At 41.4% G+C, this 17,520-nt stretch overlaps 1 protein-coding gene across 1 annotated transcript in view; it reads left to right on the top strand.

Moving 5' to 3' along the window:
• The first annotated feature begins 4,759 nt into the window (after positions 1-4,759).
• The window catches only part of LOC103054264 (unconventional myosin-X-like), a 70,224-nt gene continuing 57,463 nt past the window's right edge, over positions 4,760-17,520 (top strand). The window contains exons 1-6 of the mRNA XM_025172350.2: positions 4,760-4,884; positions 12,847-13,034; positions 13,187-13,321; positions 13,963-14,087; positions 14,495-14,508; positions 15,493-15,577. Coding sequence (XP_025028118.2) covers positions 4,774-4,884; positions 12,847-13,034; positions 13,187-13,321; positions 13,963-14,087; positions 14,495-14,508; positions 15,493-15,577 — 658 coding nt within the window. The 5' untranslated portion in view covers positions 4,760-4,773. The remainder of the gene's footprint in view (positions 4,885-12,846; positions 13,035-13,186; positions 13,322-13,962; positions 14,088-14,494; positions 14,509-15,492; positions 15,578-17,520) is intronic.

Raw genomic sequence — 17,520 nt, 5'->3', positions numbered from 1 at the left:
GTGCCCTACATAGATCAGGCTTTTCTGATAACAAAAGCCCGGTCATTTTGAGCAAAGAAGTGGGTAGTGGCAGAGAGGGGCTGCTAAAGCTTTTCCCCAAATGCCACTTCTCCGTTCCAGTTTTCCCTCAAGGTGGGATTTCCTCTTGTTATTACAAAACTGTTAAAACTACTAAGCATTCAGCTGTCCAATTCATTTTCTTAAAGCTGGTTTGTGCTTCGCCCTTGAGTAAAATAAACATTAACCGCTACTGTTGCTCTAGTGGTGCCTTCTCCCCCAAAGCATTGCTGCACACATGCGCGCGTGGGCATGCACACACACACACACACACACACACACACAGTATCATGGCCTGGGTTGACTGAAAAAGATTTGTATTTCTCTTTCTCAACAAGAAACATATTCCAGAACAAGCCCATTTTATAGGATGTCATGCAGCCCCTCATCTGCCTGTGTATTTCAGCCACTTTTTAGAAGTACTGTAGTTCCTGTCAGTTTCTTCCTATAAAGATGACAGAGACCCTCCCTCTCTGGCATCTGTGATGTAAATTGGCTGGCCCTATCCTTTTCTCCTCCTCTGGTTGATCAGTTTGAGCTTTTACCCTGGCCAAGTTGGACCCTTTGTTTGTGTGAGGAATTATCACAAGCTGATGTACCAAGATGAATCCAGCAGTAATTTCTGTGGTTATCACAAAACACTTTTCTAGTCCCTATCGCATTGCCAGTTTTCATGGTACATAATCCCCTGGTAAAGGAATCTAAAAATAATCAGGATTGTATGTAACAAGGTTACAAAATTAATTGCATTTGTATCGCACCTCCCTCTAAGGAGATCAGAGTAATATTTCAGCTCCCTTTATGTTAGGTAGCTTAAGGTAGCATTTTTGGACTCATAAGACTTGGGGAACTGAGTTAAAGGGAAATAGCAAAGAGTTAAAAAATTAATTGAAGCTTTGAGCCTGGAAATCTCACATGTCAGTCTAACACTAGCCATAAGTGAGCAAGGACTACACAGAGTTAGATCTTGTGGTATTGGAAATGGGTGAAAACCATTGTATAAACCCAGCTGCATGCTATATATCAAGGGCGCATGGCTTTTAAGCAAAGACAGCTTTTGCCTGGTTTATTCAAATAGGTGACAGATTTTGGCACAATTCAGTAATGCCTTTGAATGTGGGGCAAGCCTGGGAAATGGGAAAAAGTTAACTATTGAAACTGGAGGCAAAGTAAAGCTTTGTGCCTTCCACAATATTTGCAATGTAACTGCTTAAAAAGAAATGTAAGAATGAACCAAGTGGGGCTCTTTCCATTTGTCCCAGTCTGAACTGCATCAGGCAGACTGAATAGTTTATGTGTCATTCTTCATGATAAGTTGGGGATCCAGTAAATGCAGACTGTAGAAATTGGAGATACAGTGGTACCTCGGTTCACGAACTTAATTCGTTCTGCGACTCTGGTCGCGAACCGAATTGGTCGTGAACTGAATCAAATTTTCCCATAAGGTTCAATGTAAATACAGTTAATCCATTCTGACCCTTCCGAATTTGGTCGCCAACCAATTTTTGATCGCGTCCTGAATCAAATTTTCCCATAAGGTTCAATGTAATTACGGTTAATCCGTTCTGAACCATATGTATTATTTTTTTTTAAACCACAAAAATATGACACAAAGTACAGTACGAAGAGAGAGAACGCTAACCTTGCTCGACACGACTTCTGGCGTGGAGGACAGGAAGGCGGGTGGGGAGGCGGTTACTGCTTGGAGGGAGAGTCCCCCTCCCTACAGGAAGCTGCAATCATGGGTCACGGGAGGGAAAATGGCCACGGATCCTGTTCGTCACCCGATCCGGCGTTCGCGAACGGAGGCAAAATTTTGCAAACGGAGCTGTTCGTGAACCGAATTGTTCGTGAACAGAAGCGTTCGTGAACCGAGGTACCCCTGTACTTAAGACCTGATATGCAACAGTGTTCAGCTGTCAGATATATGGTGGGAGGCCACAGGTTCCACCAGTTGCTGTAACAAAGTGTGCACATATCTATAATATGCTTATGCTGGTCTGTTTGTAGACAGTTTGGGGACTTGGATGGGATAGAATTTTCTGCCATAGTTCTAAACCCTGAACTTATAAAGCCTTCTGAAAGGGACTATAAGAAATGTCATCCAGTCCAGCCATCCTCCCTGTATTCCTATGAAAACTGTTTAAATAAAAAAGGCAAAAGTGAAAGATTATCAATTCTCTGATTATCTTGATCCTGATTCATACAGGCATATATATACTACCTTATTTGCAAGGTGGGGGGAGATTGCCCCTTTGTGGTGGCCATCTACATGTTTAATTCATGTACTTCTGCTGTTGCAGCCATTTACTGCTGAATATGCACATTAAAAGTATTTCTGGAAATGACATACTTTTGCAGCTGATTGGCAAAGAAAGGAAACAAGAGCAGGAGTGATCACTGAATATGTACAAATGTAAACATGTGTAGACTATATGGTTGAACTCTCCTGTGACTGATTACAGGGAACACGTGTGTGGTTGCAGGAACAGGACTATATGTGGCCCTGCACTCTTGGATCCTGTGCTAATGGCTCCATGCTCCTTACTTCAGACTATGGTGAGGTAAGTAAAATTGAAGACTTCAATGAACCACTGAGGAAAGTACTCCTGGATAATGCTCCTGCCCATTTGAGGTAAATTTAAAAAAATAAATAAAAATTGGGAGACGCAACTGATGCCTAACATGTAGTGCCTAAGATGGCCAAGTGTTGAGTGTTGGCGGTCTCATTTTGCCTGGACAGGTATATTTTTCTTAAGAGTTTGCTCTCCACTCTCACTTGCAAATTCGTTTCCCTGAATTGCATTTCCGTTCTTTGACCCTGAAACAGAGCCGCAAAGTACACAGGTTCTCAGGAAGGGCAGCAACACACCTAAGCAGACTGGGGGAGGCTCTTGAAGCTTCCAAGCGATTCACACTCCAGTAGTTCTGAAGCTGGCTAGCTTTGAAATTGGAGATAATCCCTGTAGTAATATCTTAAATCAGTCATCTTCTCCTTTCTCTAGGCACATCCTCCTCCTTCCAAATCTCTCTGGTGTATTAGGGAGGGAGGCCTGCGTCCTTCCCTGCATACATAGACAAGATGACCTAATGCAGATCAGTTATCTTTTAATGTGATCTAACAGCCATTACAGCATCTCAATGAGGCTTGCTAAAAGAGCAATAGAAAGGTGGATATCCTTTCAGTGTGTGTTTTTCTATATTAGCAATTACTAGTATAGAATCAAAGATGGAGATGCAGGAGTTTGATCTCATGAGTGTCCTTATGGCATCTGACAATTTGTTATAACATTTACATGTTTGAGGCATGAAACAGTGCAAAGAGCACTGCAGTGCTTAAGAGCAAAGCAGTGACCCAAATCGTAAGACGTTTCTACACTGGAACCTTCAGCTGCTTGTCTCCTGGGTGTAAACCAGCTGGAAAGGAAGCCAATTTAAGAAATCCCTTTTCACATTTCAACCCTTTCCTCTGTTTCAGCCATGCAGACAGCTTGGCGTTCTGTCTGGATCACATTTACCATGACCCCTGATTGGCAAAGTCCCTCACTACTTTACCATTCCTGGACTGGTAAAAAAAGAAAGAAACCCTGTAGTTTACCATTTTTCCTGTCTCTTAGGCCTAGAAAGTGACAGAAACTTAGCAATTTCACCTAGTTTTTTTTTTTTTTAAAGCCCAGTTTTTCATTGTTTCACTGGTGAATTTATTTTAAAAAGTGGTCATGGAGGACAATAACCAGTGACTGGAAAAGAGAGGGTGATCCTGCCAAGTGCACAGTAGCTGGTTCCAGTGGAGGTATTTGCCTACAATAAAATGAGGCACAGTAGGTGAACAGTCCACTTGAATTGGCAGAAGTAAAAAAAAATACTTTTGATGTGTAGCATAAAATGATGGGCAGAGATTGCCTTTCCCAGTGGGCTAGGTGTGGGTAGCAGACAATGTCGTGTGTTGCTGCCCTCAAGAAACAGTCAGTGGCCTGTATTCACACTGGGTCAGGTTACATACAGATTAATTCTTGGTCACTATCAAATTACTGTAGATTATTGCAAAATGTTGCGTATGGGGCTACCCTTGAAAAACTGCTATGGGCACAAAATGGACTACCAGAATTCTTCTGTAGAATCTGTGTCTGTATTCAGGGTCAAAGGCTCCACTTCATACTACATCACTTTAAAAAGGTTCAGTTGATAGGAATATGAGACAGGGTTTTAGCTGCAGCGGCATCTGGTTTATGGAGTTCCTTCCAAAGAAGTTGCCCTTGCTCCATCCCTGATGGTTTTAGGTGGTTAGTAGTGTTTTTTGTCTTTAAATGGTAGCACTGCATATATTAATGCACTGATGTCATTCTCTCTGGCTTCTAAATCTGAACTTGATTCTTTTTTAATATTGCTATGGTGATTTTATTAATTTTGATTGCATTATAAATCACCTTGAGAGTTCTTTTTAGGGCTACCATATGATCCTGAAAGGTTTGCTTAAAGGACATGTGAATACAAGAAACTCATATCTGCAAGCATGCATGATTGCTAGCTGGCTTACCATACCCTTGGAGTATGAGTCTAACACAAGTCCTTTACTATTACATCTAGTTCAGCAGATGATAGTCACCCAGGACATGCAGTCATTTTGCAGTTTTCCATCTCTCTATGCAATTTTTCCCTTCCCACTAGGTGTTCTGCTATCCATGGGCCTCTCTGCCAAAAGAAAAAATTCTGCCAATGCATCAGTCAAGTGTAGAAGGTGTGGAGGACATGTCCATGCTGGGAGACCTGCATGAGGCTGCCATCTTGCTCAATCTGCACCAGCGCTACAAGCAGAACCACATCTATGTGAGTGAACAAATGAGACTGGTTCTCTGCTAATCTCTCCAACAAGGTGCTAGACCAGAAACCTCCCCAAAAGAGGACTTATCTGCATGACTGTATCCTCAGGCTATGATAAGTAGACTTGATATCCAGGTTTGCAGGAGCCGTGCCTCTCTGAAGTGTACTTTGATGATTCTAAGCTGCTCTGTACATGTTTGGACCATGAGCACAGAAGCTTGGTTAGAAACCTCTGAGAATATTTGGATAGTTTCTTAGTAAAACTAGGACCATGCCAACCTATCAAATAGAGTCAGATAGTAGAATGAATTGGTGGGATATATACAGTGGTACCTCGGTTCACGAACTTAATTCGTTCCACGATTCTGGTCGCGAACCAAATCAAATTTTCCCATAAGGTTCAGTGTAAATAAGGTTAATCCGTTCTGACCCCTATGAACGTGGTCGTGAACCGAATTGGTCGCCAACCGAATCAAATTTTCCCATAAGGTTCAATGTAAATAAGGTTAATCCGTTCTGAACCATATGTTGTTGTTTTTTTAACCACAAAAATATGAAACAAAGTACAGGCGATCTCACCTAGAGGAAGCCACAACCACGTGTCAGAGCAGGGAAGATGGCCGCGGGTCGTGTTCGTCACCCGATGCAGTTCGCGAACGGAAGCAAACTTTTGTGAACGCTGCTGTTCGTGAACCGAATTGTTCGTGAACAGAAGCATTTGTGAACCGAGGTATTACTGTACTACATTTTTGAATGCTCACCCAAGTATAAAAAGAGAAAGCAACCAGCATGTAGGTTGAAACACAAACATGCAAGTTTATGTGCATGCCAAATTTCAGCCTGCTTCCTGAGCTTTAGTCTTCTATCTGCAAAGAGAAAGAAAGTGCTTTCATATAAGGGGGAGTTAACTAAGTGTGCCCCTTTCCTGTATTCCAAAGGGGTAGAATCCATGCTGCAATCCAGCGATTCTGCCATCTCATTCCTACTTCTGGTATTAAACATCCGATTTCTCGCTGCTTCTGCAAATGTAGATTGGAGATGAGGAGGAGCAGGCAATTCCGTATCGAGCAAGGTGACTGTGAGATTATGGGAGTGCAAGAAAGGAGATGAAGCATGTTCCCTTTTCTTCTTACCTGCACTTGAGTGTTTTTAAATTCTGATATTGAAATGTGGATCTTAACACTGTTGCATCGCAACGGTTACTAAGGCAACAAGGACTGAAGGCATTTTATATTCCAGTAAATGATCAATTAAATGACCTGTTTTCTAGGAAGCATCTTCTATTTTGAGCAAGCAAGGGACTTGCAAATAATGCATTATGCTGTCTAGTGGTAACCTATTTGTTTTTTACCATCTGCACCCAGCTCATAATCTGTGCCCCCAGCCCCTCACTCTCTCCCCAGCAAAGAGATCTTTACAATCCAGAGCTCATAACCCACCAGCCTCTAAAGCAGTAATGGCAAACCTATGACACGCATGTCAAAAGTGACACGCCACGACATTTGGGGTGACACGCCAGCATTTGCCAACACCCGACAACAACTATTCTCCCTGTTTGAGTTACCAAAAAAACTGAGTTTGTTTTAGCCGTATTTCATTTTTGTAATTATTCGACATTTCTTCATATAATACATAGTGCCACACGTGATTGGACTGTATTTTTTTAAATAAATGAATATGTAAAGAATTGTTTCTCTTTTGTTCAAGAGGGGGGTGACATGCCAGCAGAGTCATTAGGCATTTTCTGAATTTTTGATACACCGAGCCCAAAAGGTTCACCATCACTGCTCTAGAGCTTTCATTTGTCCACTACTCTTTTGCATCTGATTGCCTCTCCTCTCCTCTCCTCTCCTCCTCTCCTCCTCTCCTCTCCTCTCCTCTCCTCTCCTCTCCTCTCCTCTCCTCTCCTCTCCTCTCCTCCTCTCCTCCTCTCTCCTCTCCTCTCCTCTCCTCAGAAAGAGAATGAGAATAACAACATTTACATTGTGCTCTTTCCAGATTCAGAACCTTCACGTACATTGTCTAAGGGCCAGATAGAATAACAGAGATGGATCTGTATCCGCTTCTTGTGTCTTGCACTTTTGTGTGTGTGTTACATCTGATGCCAGCTGCTCTACACATAATGAAGTGACATCACTATACTGCTCATTTCCTTGGCCCTACCAGGCAATGCTATGAAGGGGGGCGCGGGGGCACTGCACAATTTATTGCTCGTGTTAGATATCAGTAGGAAGAAAAATGGCAGCAGTTCTAGGTGTCTTAAAAAGTATCATACAGCAATCCTGTAATACCTGGGATCAGCCAGAGAGAATGCTTCTGCAAAAGGGTTTTTTAGTTTGTTTGTTTGTTGTGTGTTTTTGGTGAAAGGCAGACCAAAATCTTTCCTCAGGGGAAAGAGATTCTAGAAAATTTAACAGATTTTTTTTAAAAATAGTTTTTATTTGCTATTAATCATTTCCCTGGAGGAAAAATTACAAGACATAAGGAAAAGCATGTAATTTCTCAAACGAATTATGCTTGCATGTTGTAAGGTGGAACAGTTTATTTCAAAAAAACACTACTGTAGTGGAAACCATTGGTGATCAGCCAGTCTTTTTTAACGGGGAATTTATTTCTAAACAATCCCAGGCATTTAGTCATCTTGGGGACCAGAAGTGGCCAGAAGACTAATGGATGTCACTAATGGATGAAATTAGAAAGAACAGGCTTTCTGGGTGTTTGATAAGATCAGCAAAAGTGATGAATGTTGCAGCTCTGTTTAAAAACAAGAACAACCAAAGATCTTGAGGGCTGAAATCTTCTCATGTTTATTAATAACTCAGAAGTAGCCAATTTTGGTACACTGCTGAGCAGATTTGGAATTAGGGGACCCTATTGTGGGCACTTTCACAAAGTGATTGCAATGGTTGGCATGTCTAATAAAAAGTTACCTAGCACTCTCTGCCATTCCCTCTATCTGTTCAGAAGACTCTTTTGTTGGGGAAAGGGGGAGGGTGTCTTTTTTTTTTGTCTGTGTGTGATGTTGAGCATACTTCCAAAGAAAGCAGAGTCATCGCTTCCATCATCATCTTACTTTACACAATGCTTTTGAGCCTTCCTAGGCTCTATAAGCTTTTGTAGCCCACTGCTTTGTTTTCCTGACCATAAAAAATACAAGGATAATTCAAAATAGAAGAGAGCATCTGGGAGCTCTGGACTGAGTGACAGGGAGCAACTGTATCAGTTAGTCTTAAGGTACACTGGAGTACCTTAATCACTGTTCATATTTGTTACAGCAGCTACTTTTTGAAGGCATCCTTAACATGTTCTCAACATTCCAAATAAAGCCACTGGACTAGTAGGGTGGTCTATCCCTGAAATAGCATAATGTAGATAAGAAAATAAAGAAATGGGTTATTAGAACTCACTGCCTGATTCTTAAACACTTACAGGCATGAGGCTTTCACTCCAAGCTGGGACTATGGAGACACATACACTACTTTCTACTTAATGTTTTCTGTTTAATGCCCCATTTCCAGTTGCAGTAGTTTCTGCTTCTGAGGAAATAGGATGAGGTCCTAAAAATAGAAAATGTGCCCTGTTTCACCTTTCATGACTGAAACATTCAATAAAGAACATGTATTACAGCAGTAGTCCTTAAAAATATCTGTTTGAAAAGTAATTCAAATTCTTGGCTTCCAAAGATTTATTCTGCAGATGTATACAAACTATACTTTCATCTATTAAAGAAGATACTCTGATCTTCATCCTGTATTTGGTTAATGAGAGTTTATATTATATTCTGGTTTTCAGGATTCTTTAGATTTATCTGTTGCCTCAGACTGTGCAGATTCTAATAGCTTCCTTCAGCAGTGTATTTTTAGAAACCTGTAATATACCCTCTTATATGCCCTTTTTTTGATTGAGCTGCTAAGGCTTGGTTCTTTAACATTTTACTCAATATATTATCTCCACTTACACACATTGATTTTCCTCCTGTCAATGATGGAATCTCCATTCTCAGATAATAGCTTTTGATGTATTTAAAAAAACCTGCCCAAATACCTCCTGGTCAAAAGCTCATCACTGAATCCATGCCAGTTCTACAGATCAAGCTACATACAGTGGTACCTCGGTTCACAAACTTAATTCGTTCCACGATTCTGGTCACGAGTCGAATTGGTCATGAGCTAAATCAAATTTCCCCATAAGGTTCAATGTAAATAAGGTTAATCCGTTCTGACCCCTACGAATGTGGTCGCCAGCTGAATTGGGCGCAAACCGAATCAAATTTTCCCATAAGGTTCAATGTAAATAAGGTTAATCCGTTCTGAACCATATGTATTTTTTTTTAACCACAAAAATATGAAACAAAGTACAGTACAGTACAGTATGAGGAGAGAGAACGCTAACCTTGCTTGAGGCGACACCAAAAAGCTTCACAGCAAGTTTCTGTCTGCGACCGCAATCTTGCCTAGAGGAAGCCACGACCACCTGTCAGAGCAGGGAAGATGACCGCGGGTCGTGTTCGTCACCCGATGTGGAGTTCGCGAACAGAAGCAAAAATTTGCGAATGCTGCTGTTCACGAACCAAATTGTTCGTGAACAGAAGTGTTCGTGAACCAAAGTATTCCTGTATTATGCAGGAAATTGCCACTTTGCTTAACTCTCTTCAGAACCTCAATGTGTTTTCCCACTATGGGACAAAGATGAACAGGAGTGGTAATTTCCATTTTAAAAGCTCCCTGGGAGAAATAATTAAACAGGCCCAGTATTATGACCCCCCCCACATTACAAGAAGATAAAGGCCAGGGGAGTGTCTCAAATTTGTCATAGGAGTTCTGGATCTTTGAGGAGAGCTTAATCTAGGATTTTGATCTGGTTCAAAACACTGTTTGCTTGCCCCTGCAAAACAACTGAGAAGGGTATGTGTAGCACTGGTGGTGCTCTGCTGCCATTGTTAAACACAAGCAGACTTTTTTAAAAACAGCTAATTGAGTAAAAGTGAATATTATTGCCTGATTTATTGTGTGTATCATGTTTTTCATTCAGGAATCCCAGAGCACTTTAGAAGAACAGTTTTAACTGTTTCAGACTTAGTAAAGTTTGCATAACTTAAAGAAAAACATCATGGATCTCAACTACTTAGGCCACAGTTATGACAATTGTTAAGGAGTCTGAAGATAGATTTAGTTTAAAAGGGGAAGTTGCCACCCATGACTTAGCCATAGGATGAATGAATGAAGCTAATTATGGACTGTGCTACTTTCATGTCCATCTAAGTCTCCCCTGTTCTGCTCCCCATTGAGATCTTTAATTTAAAATTACATTTCAATGGAAAAGAATTAAATTGCATTTTAATACACATTTAAAAACAAATTTCATTCTTATTTTTCTTTAAGGTACATGTTGTTTAGATTTCATTTTGAGCTAAGACTATAAAGAGTTGCAGTCCCAAAATGTCTGGAGATAGCCAGGCTGAGGACACTAAGACAAGACTTTGTAGTTTGAATTCCTATAGCTTCCTTGTAGCCAACATAGCCTGGCTTCCATTTGGCTTCACAATTTGAATGACAAATAAATGTACCCATAAATTTCATGTAGGCTCTGGCTCAGCTACTAGCTTTATTCCTCCCTTGGCCCATGCTGCTTATTTAAATCACTTTATTTAACTGCAGTCCATCACTTTGTCACTATTATTAATACAAAAGCACTCCTAAATGCGGTACTATTCTAGATGTGGGGGAAAACTTTGGTGATATCATAGGCATAAGTCAGTCAGTTATCTGAAGGACTGCCTCTCCCCGATTACATCAGCCCGTCCCATTAGATCTGGCAAAGAAGGCATGTAGCAGGTACCATCCGCTAGGGACTTACATTGGTGGGTCCCAGGAGGTGGGCCTTCTCTGCCATGGCGCCAGCCTTATGGAACATTCTCCCCCCTGAAGTCCAGTTAGCTCCATCCCTGTTAATGTTCCGGAAATCCCTCAAGACCTGGTTATATTTTTAATTTTTAATAATATTTTAATTTTTAACAATGATTTTTTTTTATTTTTATAATGATTGTTTTTACATGTTGTTTTATTCAGTGTTGTACGCCGCCCAGAGTCATTTCTTATGATATGGGCAGCTATATAAATTTGATCAATAAATACATCAGTCAGACTCATGAGGAACTGTTTATCTTCAAGAGCTGTATTGAATCTAGTGAACACCCTTTCAGATTGGTCCCACTACCTTACAAATTTAGGAACAAATCATTATAGTGTGCTGAATGACATGGGAATGTCTCTTCAAGAGTGGTATCATATAGAGTTGTGCCATGCTAGTTGGGGAATAATGAAAGTTGTAATCACGTGTATCTTGAGTGTAGTATATTAAGGAAGGCTGTATGAAGAAACATTAAATTTACCCAATGAAATTAAGTTTGTGGAGTCCCTGGTGCTCTCTGAGCTTGGTTGTTTGATTGCGGATGTTTCATTACCCGACTAGGTAACATCCTCAGTGCTAGTGGGGGTGGGGTTTGCTCCCTGTTTATATACAGTAGCTTGCCCAACCAAGCTCAGAGAGCACCAAGGACCAAGTTCAACCAAGTTCAACCCTGAGCTTCATATATTCTCTTCTACTGGAAAGTAAGGTTGTAATAACTATCAGCAAATGCTTTTCCTTCTGCTGGATACAATAAAGCAGCAATTCCTATTGCTGATACAATAAAGTAATAAGAGACAACATTGTTCTTTTCATTACTTGGTACTCTGTAGGCCTGGAGAAGTCATCCTATTTATTCTTTAATGGCTTCTCTTTTTATCTTAATAGTCCAAATCTTTATTTGCTCTTCTTCTTGATTGGGGTGCCTGGCTTCTGGATACTCCACGATCCTTTATATAACATGAAAGAGGCAATTAGGATGCAGCCTTAATTTTATGGTGCATAATTACCCATAGTTCTGTATAGTAGGAAAGGTGGTGGCAGAACATGGGGAATTGTATATCCCAAGCTGGGCTGATGGGATTTTTAGTTCAACAGATTAGAAAAGCATAAAATTGTGGAAAGCTGATATAGTACCATGGGTACCAATCTATATTGGTTCCTAAAGAATTACTTGGAGGTCACATAATACACCAGGCTTTGGGTGAGTTAGGTGCTGGATGGCAAGGCCTGTTCATATACAGTAATACCTCAGTTCACAAACGCTTTTGTTCACGAACAGCAGCATTCACAAAAGTTTGCTTCCGTTCGTGAACTCCGCATCAGGTGACGAACACGACCCGCGGCCATCTTCCCTGCTCTGACACGTGGTTGTGGCTTCCTCTAGGTGAGATCGCCTGTACTTTGTTTCATATTTTTGTGGTTAAAAAAAAAAAATACATATGGTTCAGAACGGATTAACCTTATTTACATTGAACCTTATGGGAAAATTTGATTCGGTTTGCGCCCAATTCAGTTGGTGACCACGTTCGTAGGGGTCAGAACGGATTAACCTTATTTACATTGAACCTTATGGGGAAATTTGATTCGGTTCGTGACCAATTCGGTTCGCGATCAGAATCATGGAATGAATTAAGTTCGTGAACCGAGGTACCACTGTATGTCTTTGTATACACAAACACACAATTTCCCCGGCTTGTTCTTTTCTATACCAGAATCACTAAGTGTTCAGGTAAGGTTTCTTTAACCTCAATTCACCCCTCCCCCCAACCCACAGCAATCCTGATGAAGGTTGCTGGTTCCTACCATGCAATAGCCATGGAGAATGCAGGTCTTCCATTCAGGGTTTATTTGCAGTAGACCAATCTAAGATCTCTTTTCCCAGAGCAAACAATGGCAGAAGCTTTAAGGTCTTCCCTCCCTTCCAATGCTTCTATGTTCCTTGGAACTAGCATTCAGCTTCCCTGTTAATTTTACATACCACATTTCGTTCTGAATTATCAGTTCTTAAGGAAACACAAAAGCACTTAATTGCCTTGCCTTTGTTCCCCTCTCTTGCAGACAAGCATCGGTTCTATCTTGGTTTCTGTGAATCCCTACAAACCCATTTCTGGGCTGTATGATGCATCCGCCATTGACTTGTACCGACAGCACTGCCTAGGGGAGCTGCCTCCCCACATTTTTGCCACAGCCAGCGAGTGCTACAGCTGTCTCTGGAGGCGCCATGACAGCCAGTGCATTCTGATCAGGTGAGGAGGAACGAGGCCACAAGCTGCTCTTCCTCCTTTGTCCCACTTGTGGCGCTGAAAGATGCCTGAAACCTTCAGAGTCCTTCTTGCCATTATTAATTCCACTGGCTGGTCCTGACTTGAATTATCTCTTTTGGACTGTCCATTAATAGTGGAGAAAGTGGAGCAGGAAAGACGGAGAGTACCAAGTTGCTGCTGAAGTTTCTGTCTGCCATGAGCCAGTCCTCGCTGGGTAGCCCTGCTTTGGAGAAGAGCACCCATGTGGAGGAAGCGATCCTGGGGAGCAGGTAAAAATCCCTACGGCCCTAAGGGGTTCCTGTGAGTGGGAGGCAATGGGGAGATGTTGCACCTCTGGACCCATGTCATGAGCAGGTGACTGGAATGACATTTGACATCCCCCACGTCAAGGGCATATAGTCCCAGGTTGCAGCTTTTATTCCGCCTTTTTGAGTGCTCTGTTGCACAGAAGCTCTGAGAAAAGGCAGGTTTCTTATTCCCTGGGATAGTGCTGCACCCAGCATGGAGAATCATTTTGGGGAGTTGTGCCAGCCTCATGGAATTCTCCCAGGGACTTGAAACAGCAAACCAGCTACCCTAAAACAAGAACTTTTCTGCACGAAGAAAGGATGTACAATATGTAAAATGTATGGAGTTTAAGAATATTTGCATATCCTTTCTGCTTCTGTTAGTTATAGAACAAGTAAGAGTCATGGCACACAAATGTTTTATGAGATGTTATCATGCATTTTTGAGGTGGTTATTACAGTTTTCAAGGCTACAAACTTGCTTTTAACAGAAGCTTTGTCAAGATCTAAATGGTCTCTATTATACACAACCAGGCTTTTATTCTGTTATAAAATGTATTCTGTGTAAACTTATCTAATGCTCCTGCCGAACAAATCTATCAATTTTCTTTTTTTCTCCACAGCCCAGTCCTGGAAGCTTTTGGAAATGCCAAGACAGTCTATAACAACAATTCTAGCCGCTTTGGCAAATTCATCCAGCTACATTTTTCCCAGCATGGGCATATCCAGGGAGGGAGGGTCACAGACTGTATCCTTTACTTGAATTGCAGCTCTTCAGACATTGCTCACCTCTAGATTAAGAAAGAATGGAGCCGGTAAGCCATCTGTGTAGTTAATTTAAAGGTGCATAATGGGGGGTAGTTGCAGACTTAGGAAGATGGCAATGATGAAACATCCTACCGAAAATTCCACCAATGAGGTGGAAAGATTACACTGTAAGTGCCTTTTTGTGAAACTCCCCCTGATTTCCATCAATCGCTATATTCTCTTTCAAGCATTCTGCAATAAATTGTAGTTCTTTAACTCATTAGATTCTGGAAACTCATATAATTTAGGTACAACATTTGAATTCATTTCCAAGATTATTTCCCAGCTATCAGAGAGTATGTTTATAAGAGGATCTTAATTGCATTTGTTTCTTAACTTGTTGCTCAGATTTACTGGAAAAGGTGAGTGAAGTTTGTTCTGCTCTTGTTTGTTTTTTTGTTTTCCCAACACTCCTCTTGATATGGATGATGTAAAAGCAGCCAGGGAACGATGTTGAACACAGCGCCATTGAGTATTCTCTGCCAAAACTAAGCTATGTCCCTAGCAACTGGCAAATGTTTCCTTATTTAGTTCCATTTCTGATTAGTTCTTTATCATTTCAGTAACTACTACAACAAGCTTCCAGAGCATGCTTCCCTTTTCCAGGATAGTATGTTTAACTTCTCTATTGCTCAAGGAGAACAGCTGCACCCCTGCATTGATTCAGACATTCATCAGTTCCAGTACATTTTATTTTAGGACTGAAAAAGGCAAAGGAAAGATATCTGGAAACAAGAATCTGAGAGTCTGAAATACTTCTCCTTCTGCTAGCAAGTAGGCAGGCAGGAAGACAGGCAGGCAGACAGACACTAATGTCTAGATCAGTGTTTCTCAACCTCAGCAACTTTAAGATGTGTTGCCTTCAACTCCGAGAATTCCCCAGCCAGAAACACTGGTTTAGATGAACAAAAGCAAGGAGGCAGCATGAATAAATTCACCAAAACCAACCAACCTGCTTTGCAACCCCTATAGTGGAGATGCAGTTGTAGGAAAATCTCAGTGAAGGATAGTGAATGTTTTCATTCTTTACCCGTCCTGCAAAAAATTGTTTACTTTTAATGAAGAACATAGTTTGATACACAAGGAGGGAATGGGCATTAAGAATGGGCCACGAGTTGTGATTTGGAATTTACTCCTTCCTGCATGGATATCTGCCCCATTTAAATGAAAAAAAAATACAGACACAGTTCAGGATTCTTGTATGCTGGTGGCAGAGTGAAAAGGCTGTGAAGGCAAGGTGCTTCACTTTCCTCAGAACCCCCAAATTCTGTGCATAGAAATATTGGGAGCCTTGCTCATGTGTATTGATTTTCTGATTTTACCTGCTTTCCATTTTTCTTTTTCAGAACAGAGTTGTTCACCAAAACCCAGGAGAACGTAATTATCATATCTTCTATGCATTATTAGCTGATGTCAGCGGGGAACAAAGAGGTAATGGTATTTCGTAAAGGTGCTCATTGCTGTACTGTGGAAATCAACCTCTTTTATAATAAGAGTGCCCCATAAAAATCCTCTCCTCCCCCAAATTCAGGGAGAAAAAGGTTAGAACCTGACAGACAACAATTTAGACAATCTCTGGTAATTGTAGTTTGGCAATGGCATTGCTCCTAAGGCTTTATGCAGAAATGTTGGGGATATAATCATTTTCATAAGATATAATTATGTGTTGTATTTCCTGCATTTTTATTTATGTATTACATTTCTAGACCCCTGGAATCCTGGTGGGCTCTCAGTAGCAGTTTACAAGATAACATACATAATACACAATACATAATCAAAATACATAACTAGAGGGTCTATAAACCAATTAAAATCCTAGAATAAAATTAAATAACAAAGCCAAATGATAACCCAATGAAGATGGAATAATGAACCCAAAGCCCTCAAAAAAACCTGTTTTGAAATGCTTCCAGAAGGCAATCAGGGTGGGAGCCAACTGGATAACCACTGGGAGGCTGTTCCAAAAGACCAGCACTGTCACTGAAAAGCAGCACCACTGAACCTTGCCACCCCCCTCCCCTCACTAGTAATTTCTCCCAGGTAGATAGAATTGACTGGGCTGATTCCAATGTGAGAATGCAGATCTGCAGATCACTTCACACCAAGCCATGCAGGGCTTTATAGGTTAGCACCAGCACTTTAAATTCATCTGGAAGCCTATTGGTAACCAGTGTAGGGCTTATAGCACTGGTGTAATGTGTTCCTATTGGCGAATGCCAGTTACTGTATGGGTCATTGTACTCTGAACCAGCTACAGCTTCTGAGCGGTCTTCAAAGGTAGTCCCATGTAGAGCATGTTGCAGTAGTCTAAATGGGTGCTGACAAGGATGTGAGTCACTGTAGGAAGGTCCTCCCATCCCAAGTAGAGCCACAACAGGTGCACCATGGGCTACACTTGCTGTTCTAGCAGGAGCTGGAAGTCCAGAAGGACCTCCAAGTTGTAGACATACTTCCTCAGATATAGCCTAACAAGAGATACCCCTGGAGCCGACAGAGAATCTTAACAGACAAACAGGAACTTCATCTTGCTAGAGTTCAGTTTCAGACTGTTCTCTTCCATCCAGGCCTTCATAGCTTCTTAGACAATGGAACAGAACTTCAACAGCATCACCAGTCTGGGCTGGGGTAGTGATATAAAGCTGTGTATTTTCAGCATATTGATGATTACTGTTAGATGACTTCTCCCAGTGGCCGTATGTAAATGTTAAATAGGAGAGGAGAGAAGACCAACCTCCGTGGCACCCTACAAGAGAGTATCCACCAGGCTAATCTGTCCTTCCTTACTGCCACTGACTGGAATCAGCCACTCAGGAAAAAGCAGAGCCAGTCCAATCCTCATCCCCCACAGGTAGTCCAGAAGAAAACTGTGATCATTGGTATCAAAGGTCACTGAGAAGTTTAAAAGAAGTAGGATCGTGTTCACTACCCTGATCCAAGTCCTGGCAAAAGTAATCCACTAGTGCAACCAATACTGTCTCCATTTCTTGTCCAAGCTTGAGGCCTGACTCAAAGCATCCATGTAACCTGTTTCCTCTGGACTGTTCCACAGTTGACTCCCCACCACCATTTCACCAACCTTCCCCAAAAAGGGAAGGTTGGAGACCAAGTAGCGGGCCTCACCACAGGTCAAAAGGAATCACCTGTATCTAAGCAAGACAATGACCCTGTAATCAGTCTGGACCATGCCCATGTGATTCATTCGTCTTGCAGGAGAAATGAAAGCAAGGGAGCCTGAAATCCAGCTTCTATTTTTAAGTTTTATCATTGCGCAATACCTGAGGGGCTATGAGGGTTGGTTATAGCATTGCATATTATCACAATTCCCATCTTAGGTCTCTTCCAAACAGTGGTGAAGTCCCAAGTCCCAGTCGTGA

The sequence above is a fragment of the Python bivittatus genome, unplaced genomic scaffold, assembly GCF_059951505.1.
Source record: "Python bivittatus isolate LINGU-HERP-01145 unplaced genomic scaffold, Pbiv_v1 ctg000480_np1212, whole genome shotgun sequence".
NCBI lineage: Eukaryota > Metazoa > Chordata > Lepidosauria > Squamata > Pythonidae > Python > Python bivittatus.
This window is presented reverse-complemented; position numbering and strand designations above follow the sequence as displayed.